The 11,238-nt window shown below is 42.1% G+C and overlaps 1 protein-coding gene across 4 annotated transcripts in view; it reads right to left on the bottom strand.

Moving 5' to 3' along the window:
- Positions 1 to 2,466: 2,466 nt before the first annotated feature.
- Positions 2,467 to 11,238, bottom strand: part of SLC39A9 (solute carrier family 39 member 9) — a 42,931-nt gene continuing 34,159 nt past the window's right edge. For 3 of the 4 annotated variants that reach the window (XM_070469548.1, XM_020889749.2, XM_070469549.1), the window contains 4 exons: positions 10,453 to 10,521; positions 9,256 to 9,341; positions 8,621 to 8,755; positions 2,467 to 6,370 (listed from right to left, as the gene is read on the bottom strand). In XM_070469548.1, coding sequence (XP_070325649.1) covers positions 6,140 to 6,370; positions 8,621 to 8,755; positions 9,256 to 9,341; positions 10,453 to 10,521 — 521 coding nt within the window. In that variant the 3' untranslated portion in view covers positions 2,467 to 6,139. The remainder of the gene's footprint in view (positions 6,371 to 8,620; positions 8,756 to 9,255; positions 9,342 to 10,452; positions 10,522 to 11,238) is intronic. The other variant, XR_011488358.1, reaches the window with a different exon arrangement.

Here is an 11,238-nt window from a genome sequence, read left to right as displayed (position 1 = left end):
CAGTTATCTGTAGGATGTTCAGTCTGGAAGTCACCTAGGGAGCCAGCACACCAGCTCTCACCTTCCCTCTCCTCCCTCCAGCTGTGGCACCTCTGGGGCAGGGTCCCTCTTCCTGGGCCTCTGGGCCTCTGCCCACAGGGGTCTTCCCTTTCCCACCTTTTCGAGCTCGTCCTGCCCAGCCTTTTAGTTCAGGGCAGCCGTCATCTCCCTCTGATGCTCTCCCTGAAGCCCACCCAGGATTCCTTGCCCCTACATGTTCTCTGTGCCTTCCTGGCTCCCAATAACTGACTTTATTGACAATTGTTTTACTTGAACCCCTCACTGAACAACAAGCTCTCTAAGGACTGGATAGAGCCTCATTCCCTTCTGTACGCTCAGCTCTGGGCATTGCATCCACAGGAAGGGCTGTTAACCATGCTAAGTGACAAGAGGGTTGGTGGAGGGGAGGCAGGGCCCTCCTTCTGGTTCCACCCTAGGGAGATTATGGTATCTGTACCCTCCCACACTTGACAGCCCTTGAAGTTATCTGGTGATGGCTATCAAATTCCGCCCTCAAGAGCATTCCAGACACTGTCTCCAGGGCCCCGGCTTCCCATCCCCTCTTCACTGTGCTCTCTCCTCTGACGGCTCCAGAATACGTCAGGATCCCTTTATGAATAAGGCAACCAGACTGGGACAAATGCTTTCACTCATCCAAAATTTATAGAAACTGGGCAGTAGCTATCACTGCAATAGAAATCAGTAGCTAAGCCAGAAATGGGATCCAGGTTTTCCCATCCCTAAATTCGTCACACAGCACCTTACTAATGTTAGTACTGGATTCGTAACCGGAACCAGGTTAATTCCTCACCTGTCTGCTCAGTCTCCAGCCCTGACAGCCCTCACCTCAGTGTGAGACAAAGGCAGAGCTATAGCAAGGCCAGCAGCAGGTCCTGCCGGGAGTCAGGGCAGCAGCTAGTGGAGGGAAGGAGGGGAGCACAGATTAGGAGAAAAGTGGCCCCTCAGAACAGACTGATTCATTTAACAACATATTTTTTTTGAGTACCTAGCTCCTGGAGCTTATATTTTAGCAGAGAAGAGGAACAAAGTAAAGACCTATATTACAAAGCAGATTAAAAGGTGATCAGGTTCTTACCCCAGTGGTTCTTACCACTGATGAGCAGATTACAACTTTAAATACAGTGGTCACATCCATGGAATTCTCCAGATCAGAATACTGGAGTGGGTAGCCTTTCCCTTTTCCAGGGGATCTTCCCAACCCAGGAATTGAACTCAGGTCTGCCGCATTGCAGGTGAATTCTTTACCAGCTGAGCCACAAGGGAAGCCCAAGAATACTGGAGTGGGTAATCTTTCCCTTCACCAATGCATGTTCCCGACCCAGGAATCAAATTGGGGTCTCCTGCATTGCAAGTGGATTCTTTACCAACTGTGCTATCAGGGAAGCCCTGGCCTAACTAAAGAAGACGCTAGAACAAGACTTGGAGGAAAGAGGGAATTGGAGGAGGGGCACTGACACGGGGCAAACAGGGGGACACAAAGCTGGTTTATTTCCTACATTCTACAAACTACCCTGTATGACACAGCTCTAGCTTGTTAAGAAATAGAAATTAAACAGAATAATGACTGTTGGCTATTTTGACTAAACCCGTATGTATATATACACATCTGTATACATATACAGGTACACAGATACATACATTTTGATCTCAGGGCGATAGGATAAAAGGGCTTTTGAAGATTTCACAACCCACTGCTTAAGGCAAAGGAGGGATGACTTCTTGAGAGATGGCAGGAATCATGAGTACCATGTCCTTGAGGCCTATTTTCTTATTCATGAGGAGAGGTTTTCTGGAAACATGTTAACACTCTGGGTACCTTTGTAACTAGTTGTAGCATGTGATACACATAGAAAGTCAGCACACAGTGGATTAGTAATAATGAAATCTAATGAATAAACAGATAAATGATATATTTAAATGATACATGGCTATACATGGCCCTTATCAGTGTATGTTAAAAACAGCTTCAGTGCTACAGAGGGAGAAAATGTTTATCAAATTTATAATTTTCACTTCCATTTAAATGTTTCCAGGGACCACTGTTCATAGTGCCTACATACTCAGATTAGTAACTGTGCCCTTCGAAATGCATCCACTGTGATTGGGATCTACTGGCTAGCGTCTCTTTACTGGGATTAGATAGGTAGCTTCATAAATAATATTTGCTAACAGCAAAGGCAAGGCAAAAAAAATTGTCAATAAATTGCTGGGTCAGATGGTATACTGAGTCCTTTATCTCCCGTCCACCTTTCTTGCCTTCCTTCCCCAAAGGAGGTTCATATAGATACATCTTTCCACTGCCCCTCAAACCATTTCATTACCTTTTCTGATGTTCAAATGTGGGTCCAGTCTGGTCATCAAACGAAAAAACTGCTGAGAGGATCAAAATAATGAACCACTCACATATGGTATGCACTAATAAAAATTTAATATCATAAAACAAATCAGAAAACAGCAAAAACATTTTTTTTTAACCATTCACAATTAAAGTGGAAAGAGACAAAAATTATAAGGCAGCCATCCATGGAATGATTTCATGTTTACAAAGGATCCAGAAAAAGGGGACATTTAAAATCACCGTTTAGGTTACCAAACCAGGGGAACTGCAGTGTTATCCCATGAGATTTCCCACTTAGTAGAAGACGCTATGAGAAAACAGATCAAAGCCAACCTTCTTGTGTTAGGCTGAGCATATCTAGAAAATTCCTAATTGTTGTCTAGCCCTTTCATGCAAGTCATTACACTTCCCTCAGGTCTTCTCAGGTGAATCTAGATGTCTCAGGTGCTAAGGGGCTACGTGACTGGTTTTAATTTCATAGCATCTCAAACAGTGCTCTTTGGGTGATGTGGACCATTCTGTGTTCTTGCCTTGCCCGACAGCAGTTTTGGGTGAATCTGGTCATTCTCAGTCCCCCACGGGGCTCAGGGGCCCCAAGGCAGGAACATGCTTTGGGGGCTTGTGCTGCTGACATACGCAGTTCCCGTGTTCAGTACCTGGCTACCATGCATCTGAGAGGCTGGCATGTCCTCCTAGTTCTAATCCTTGAAAAAGAGGAAAACCCAGGCAGTGACACTTAGAAGTAGGCCAGTAAAAAACACCACTACATTTTCTTCTTTCTACAAAGAACTGACCACTCAAAACAGCCACCTCTCTCATTTCTCTAATGATTCAAAATATAGGAACAGACTTGGCTGTTTTGAATAGGGAAATAAAAAGGTGAAGAGGGAAAGGGAGAACACAGGGCCTCTCTGGTGGTGTTCCAACACTCTACACTCCAGGGCAGAATTCGCCTTTAGAGCTGAAATCTGGCAATAGCATGCACAGGAAAGCCATCAGACCTGGAAGATGGCTGCTTTGGGGATATGGGAACTGACAAAAGCAATTCACTGGTGAACCAATGAAGGGAATGGATGAGTATAATTTTCACCTTAATTTGCCATTTAAGAGAGCACTCGACATATGAAGAAAGTCTATCCGTACCTGGGAAAGGGAGTCAAATTGTAATTAAGATGGTTATGAGGAAGGAAGGACAATGCTTTTCATCATCAATTGCATCTCTTTGGTAGCCAATAATTCCATCTGTAATCACAGCAGCGACTGAAGTATTGCCAAGGTTCCCAAATGTGTGAGAGCATTAAGGCATCCACATCTAAGGAGGCAGTTTTTAACAAGAGGAAAATGGAGCTGAAATGTGCCAATAGGTGACTATCGGGGGGGCCTCTCTGGGATACTGCCCACATAAGTAAGTTCTCCCCCACCCCCCAAATGAAGGAGGCCCCTGCCACGCTGCTGAGTACCCTGCTACCCGGAGATGCGTTTGAGCCCTGTAAGGTTAGTATGGCTATTTCTGCCTGCTGACCAGGAGGGAAATGAATGGTTCCTGGGGTAGCAGTTTTAAAATCTGGGAGAGCCCACAGCTCTTGAGAGCTGATAGGCCTTGAAAGGTTTGCTTGTTAATGTGGGGTCCAGAGGGGAAGGCCAATTTGGAGGTTAGATGGTTCTGCCCTTGCCAGAGTTCAAGGCCCTACCCGGCAAGATATTCTAGCCCAACTTTTAAGTGTGATGGCAAGGCACTGCAGAAAGAGGCTTTGGCCAGCAGAACAAATTTAGGATCATTGCACAACAATATGATAGAAAAGTGCCACTATTCAAACCAGACCAGACACTAAAATGAGCTATTTATTTAACGAAGTACATTTCCAGGGAGAATCAAGGCAACCATGTCATTTTGAGGGACTACGTGAAACCCCATGACTCTCTGAAGTCCGAGCTGTTGGCAGGAAAGTCACTTAGACTTTCATGCTGCACCTTCTGTTGGTTTTTATGCTGTTCACAATGGTTCCCAGCCACTATCCAAAACCAGATCCTGTTTATGCTACTTTGGTCTAGCCAGCAGAGGGCTCACAAGTTCCCTTTCCACAGCTGCTGACCCAGTGACAAATCTACGAAGGAAATACAGAAATCCTGGGCATGCTGGTTTACGCGTTATATAAAATGTTTCACAAACTTCTAAATCCAATGCCTTGACAAAAATAGTCTTGGTTCCCACTTTATGAAATGTGCTTTGAAATGGTACAGAAAATCAAAATAAATTAACAATATAATATTATACACTTATTTGATAACACAAGGTTTACAGGGATTTTTGGCAAATATGGACAAATTATCCTAGTTTGCTTACTATTTTTAATATCTCAATTGGTTAAATTACCAGAATATCAGTGATTGTATCATCTCACATATGAGGAAGTTGACATTTTAAGGGCTTAACAAAGCTGCAATTGACACAAAGGTAACTTCATTGAAAGGAACAGAGAACAGAGACAATATTATCTTTATCATCACAGTTCCAAGAAGAGGTTGTCCTGATGAGAACTTAACTCACACAAATATTAGCATCACCACCAGCAGTAAGCAGGAAATTGTCGGGAGGAAGGGCTGTAGGGAAAAGTTACGGATAAAATATGGGAAAGAGGAAGAGACAAAAGACATGATTTTAATAAGCATTAAATCAACAGGCAAACACCTCCCATTTGTGATACATCTTGACTTTCTTCACTGCTACAGGTGCTTACGTGATGCTGACCTGGCAGTCCCAAAGGAGCACTGAGTATTTTGCCAGAGGGACTGCTGGTCTACTAAGATAAATACTTAAAGAGACAAAAAAAGGACAAGTAGGTTTTGGTGATCTTTCTTCTAAAAAGGTTACTACAAAGATGTCAGTAACTGTCCAAATTCAATTAAAATTTAACACCCCTTAATTTCCAAAGATACTTTGGGATCTGACTGTTCTTAGAACAGTCAGAAGGGAAGCCTAGGTTGGTCTGAACCTCCTAGAACTTGGCTCCTCCACTACAAACAGGAGGACTTGAAAAAAAATGTTTTATAAAACATGTCACCTCTTTAAAAGCTAGTCCACCTCTGCTGCTCCATCTGATGGAAGGCAGGCTCTCTGTAAAGAGGCACGTGTTAAATGGGGTGTTTAAGTCTCCCCAGATGTCCCCTCTTCAATGGATCTCTCAAGTGTAAAGTCAGTTTTCAATGTGTCTTGCCATCATTTTGACTCTAGCTCCAAATGAACTACTTATCTTTAGCATCTAACACAGTGGGCATCATGACCTTCATTCAAGGCAAGTGGCATAGATGCTAAAGCACCAGTCTTACACGGTGAGAACCATGTTAAAAAATCAATGGATAAAGTGGCAGAGCCTCTAAACTAAGAGATTTAGCTTAATTATAGAATACTGTACTTTCATAATTATTTCATTATGAGTAGCAAGTTCTCCACTTTTCCTTAAAACTAAATTCCATCTTCCCTGAGAATAGGGTTAAGGGAAACATCAAAACTCAAAATGCCAAGGGCCCTTGCAAAGACAACACAAGGGAATGTCTGCGTCCTTCGAGTGTGTTGTTCCTACTTGAAAAGCTCTCCGTTACTCCAGGTTTTCATCTCACCTCCCTCCGGGCCCTTCAGGAACACAGGTGGAGATGGGCGAGGCGAGACGGGAGACTGAGGGAGTGAGCGGCTGTTCTCACCGAATGGCGACCGGCCACGGGCCGAGGCTGGACCCCCACCAGTTAATGCTGATGTCCTACTGACAGAACGAGGGGGATGAGGCAACCCAGAACCAGGGCTGCCACCTCCAGGCGGCTGAGACCTCTCCCTCCAGTGGGGTCGGGTTTGTGGCTGTGCCCCAATCCGCCCACCTCAGGGAGGACATGTACTGTGGCAACGTAAAGAAAGGTCCCGGCAGAGAAAAGCATGGCCACTCCAGTGGCATTGACCTCTGAAAGGGCTTCTTTACTGCTCTGTGAAGAGAGAGAGAGAGAGAAGAAAATTAAGTCAAGTAACATGCAGAGTCAGAAAGAAGAATAATTAAAAAAACACTCAACATTCATAACTGGTGTGGTTTGGGAAGTGGGGACACCTTGAGATCAGAACAATTTTGTTATTTATGGAAACCTTCCAAATAAGTGTTTAAGACTATTGGCCAAGTGTGCATGCGTGCTCAGCCGCTTTAGTCATGTCCGACCCTGCGACCCTATGGACTGTAGCCTGCCAGGTTCCTCTGTCCATGGGTTTCTTCAGACAAGAATACCGGAATGGGTTGCCATGCCCTCCTCCAGAGGAATCTTCCCAACCCAAGGACTGAACCTGCATCTCCTAAATTGCAGGCAGATTCTTTACCCACTGAGCCACTTGGGATTACTTTTAAACAAACTTCAAGATGATTAAGATGAAATCAACAGCATTAATGCAGATATCAAATTTCATACATTCATTTGTTCTACCAATATTAACAAACATCCCATATGCACCAGGCTCTAGGCCGGGGCCTGAGATATAGTGATAACTGAGATGTAGCACCTGCCCTCACAGAGCCTAGAGATATCTCAAAAGCTAATCTTTACACAATTAATTTCCATCTTTTTTTTTAATTAAAAAAGTGGCCCCCACCATGGAATATTACTCAGCCATTAAAAAGAATTCATTTGAATCAGTTCTAATGAGATGGATGAAACTGGAGCCCATTATATAGAGTGAAGTAAGCCAGAAAGATAAAGAACATTATAGCATACTAACACATACATATGGAATTTAGAAAGATGGTAATGATAACCCTATGTGCAAAACAGAAAAAGAGACACAGATGTACAGAACAGAATTTTGGACTCTGTGGGAGAAGGCGAGAGTGGGATGTTTCGAAAGAACAGCATGTACATTATCTATAGTGAAACAGATCACCAGCCCAGGTGGGGTGCATGAGACAAGTGCTCAGGCCTGGTGCACTGGGAAGACCCAGAGGAATCGGGTGGAGAGGGAGGTGGGAGGGGGGATTGGGATGGGGAATATATGTAACTCCATGGCTGATTCATGTCAGTGTATGACAAAACCCACTGAAATGTTGTGAAGTAATTAGCTTCCAACTAATAAAAATAAATGAAAAAAAAAAGTGGCTCAAAATAACAAAAAGAAAAAAAAAAGTGGCCCTACAGACTAAGACAAGTAACTGAAAATTTAAGAACATGCCATAAACATAACCTGTAACTCCATGCCTCCAAAATTATCATATCTTTTTGTCAAAAGTTCTAGAAACTTACATTGATCAATGAAGTGATAAACAGGATAATATTTAAAAGGGAACTATGTATTATTACTCATTGACTAAAAGAAGATAAAGCTCTTCAGGTGAACAATGAGGTATTAGCAATCCAGATCAGCTAAGCCTTGACTGACAGGAACTTAACCATTCTTTAACCATTTCATTTCTCATGTTCCTTTCAACCCAAGTTTTCCTATATCAAATACGAACTGAGTAACACTCAGAAGAATCAGTGATCTTCAGAGAGCGTGGGGGAAAGCCCTAAGCTGGTTTGGTTCTAAGATCTTCCTCTGTCGCCTGCCAATTGATATTTAAGTAAAACAGGGAGGGTTGTTGTTAAGAACTACAGCCCCAGTGGACAGAATAAGAAGGCACGGGAAGGTCTAACTGGAGCAACAGAGCAGAATGCCTGGGCTCTGATGTGACAAACGACACACGCCACTTCAGGACTGGAGGTATGATCAGTGTAATGACAAAGACCTGGGTACTTAATATGCAGTGATATGAGAGCTGGGAGTAGAAGAATCTGAGTCTTAGCTGAACACAGAGATCTCTGCTCATTCCCTACTGCTCTTAAAGCTGCTGCAAGCTCATTACTCACACTTCCTGTGCTCACATTACACACACACTGTTGTGACTTATTATGTACCAGTTAAATATAACTAGCATGTCTGATAAGGTTTAAATTGGATTGTTTTAAAGACCACGTATTTGTGCAAATATTTTTGGAACTGATGGGAAAGAAGTTTTCTAATTAAATGAATAAGAAAATGTTCTAAATTTATGAAGCAGATTGACCTGGAATTAAGATGTACACTTTGTACAGTACAGGTTTTTAAGTTGAATTTTCTTTTTAGCTTGAGGCAGTAATTGAAAACTTCAACCTAAGAGGCCATAAGTTTTTGCAGATCACAGGAGTTAGATACTTATCCAGATACGCTTGATTCAGACTTACCTTACTTAGTCCTAAGTATGTCACCATGGACATAACTGGTGCTGCCAGTGCAAAGACGAGTAAGTGCTTTCTGATTCGATTCCGCTCAAGGCCTGCATGCATTAAGAAGGAAACTAACCCAAAAGCAGCTGGTGCCTGGAAAAGAAAAACTATCCCTTATTACTCTAGAAATTTGGGTTGCTTCTACATGATGAAGTAATATTTGACTAAATTATTATCATATAAGAAAACCAAGTATAACAAACATCAAGTCTGAGCTCTGCCTTTTAGAAATTAATGTTCTAAGCTAGAAAATGTCCCATCTGTGTGTGTGTGTGTGTGTGTCTGTGTGAAATAGTTAAGCATAAGAAAGGAAAAATATTTATGAACAAAAATTACCATGAAATATAGAAATCTGTAGAGGACTTAACAGTTTGTGTATATGCCATAAAAAAATAAAATCCCTTCAACTGACAAGTTTAAGAAATGGTAGCAAAAGACCTAGTTTTAAACAGATTTATTCAATTCTCTAAGTTGAACAGCAGTTATGAAAATAACTACAAAAACCTTTCCATTCCAGAAAAACACAAAGACCAAAGAGAAATTTTAATTATAGGTGCAGTCCATAACAAACCTTACACCAAAATTTTGCTTACCTTATGTAGCATTATTGCCACAAACACAATTAATTGGACACTAGTTTGTGAAGTAGAAGCTGCTGCTCCCAAAGCAACACCGTCAGCTGAATTCGGAAAAAAATGAAACATAAAACACTGTAAGTAACAACTATAATAGTGTGGTGGGTGAATGTGTGGGCTTCAGACTCACATAGAGCTGGACCGGGCTCTGGGAAGGTTACTTAAGCTTTCTGAACCTTAGCCTTCTAATTTCTAAACTGGGTTCAATAAAGTACATATTCCTAAGGTTTTCATGAAGTAACATATGTGAGGAGCTTAGCACAGGTGCTATTTGATATTTAATAAGCCAGTTATTGTTGCTATTGTTGAAAAAGTATGATGCTTAAAAATCTACTGACTAATCAGTTCAACTGCAATAATAGAAAAACAAAGGAATTTCAAAGGAGGCATCTCTGCATCTTGCAGGTGAAAAAACAAAGACACCACGACTTTGCATTGATGCTTTATACGTAATGAATAAACACTGGCTGGATGGATGAATTTTTTGTTAGAAAAGCATGCGTTACTATAAAGTTCAGATAACATGGTGTCAGCTTTCACATGCTTTTGTCACTTACAGACCCCTACAACTGGGACTGGTTGTGGTTATGATTCAAAGGTGCTCTCAGTCAGCACTGCTGAGACTTCTGACACTCTACAGCCCACCCCTGCCTCAACTGGCATTCTGGGTAGATACTAGGTAGCAGGGCTATTCAGTACAAAAGTGTTCGAGCTCTTGTGCAGATGACGTCCTAGGGACGTCCTAGGGTCAGCAAACTTCTCTTAAAGGGCCAGTTAGGAAATATTTTAGCCTTTGTGAGTCATTCGGTCTCTTGCAACTACTCAACTCCACCATTGTTGTGTGAAACTAGCCACGGATTATATGTAAACAAGTGGCCATGGCTATATTACAATACAACTTTACTTATGGACAATAAAATTTGAATTTCATGTAATTTTCATGTGCCATGAATTATTCTTTATTTTTTATCCGATTGAAATATAAAAACCATTCTTAGCTTACAATCCCCTGACACTGAGTATACTGGGGTTCGTGCTTCTGTCGGAGGACTTCATTAAACAACCCCTTCTCCAAAAGGTCAGCCCCAGAGTATTTCCTGTGGATGGTACCTGTGTGACAGAAAAGAAAGGGGTTCCACTGCAATCTGAACCCACCTGCAGCATGGACGACCAGACCCAGCGTGGTGGTGATTTTGGAATTGCTGGGCCTTGCTGTTTCTGGATCTGAAGCAAAAAATAGGCAAGTCAGCCATGAAGCAACAGGAAACAGAAACTAGTAGAACATTCACCTGGAAGTGGAAGAATTCTTTGAAAGCTGTTTTAAGTAGACTATTATTATTTTCCTTACTATTGTCTTTTTCCTTTTGCTTCAAACACTTAGAAACTTCTCCTGTCCTGAAGAGACGGGCAGATGGGAACTCTTCATTTACCCAGCCTTCTCTGAGTGGGCATGATGTCACCCTAACTACCTCACACCCCTTACCATTCCACCTCTCCAAGGAACCGGCTCTGGCCTCTGACCACTTCTTCTCTAGACCAATCTCATTGTCATTGCCTCCCCTTTCCCCTTCCTCAGCCTCCTGCAACTTTATCTTTATTCTAACATCAAAATGTCTGTCACATTTGCCTTTCTCCATTTTACTGCCACCATCCTAACCTAAATTTTCATCAACATAAACACCCTCTTCTCCAACCCCTAAACTAGCAGGAGACCTGGATGTCTCTTACTCTCATTTCTCCTAACCAAATTCATCTAACATATCCTTGTCAGAATCATCTTCCTAATTCACTACTCTTTTGATGGGTTAGTTAACAAGAATCTGCTACTTTTCAAATTCAATCCAAACTGCTCTATTAAGTAGGTTCTTGAGCTCTACATCAACTGATATCATTGTATTTCTCATCATACTTCTCCAGTTAAACCAGTTTCTTTAACACCCT

This window comes from Odocoileus virginianus, chromosome 6 (assembly GCF_023699985.2).
Source record: "Odocoileus virginianus isolate 20LAN1187 ecotype Illinois chromosome 6, Ovbor_1.2, whole genome shotgun sequence".
Lineage (NCBI taxonomy): Eukaryota > Metazoa > Chordata > Mammalia > Artiodactyla > Cervidae > Odocoileus > Odocoileus virginianus.
Note: the sequence above shows the minus strand (reverse complement) of the source record. Positions and strands in the feature narration are given on the sequence as shown.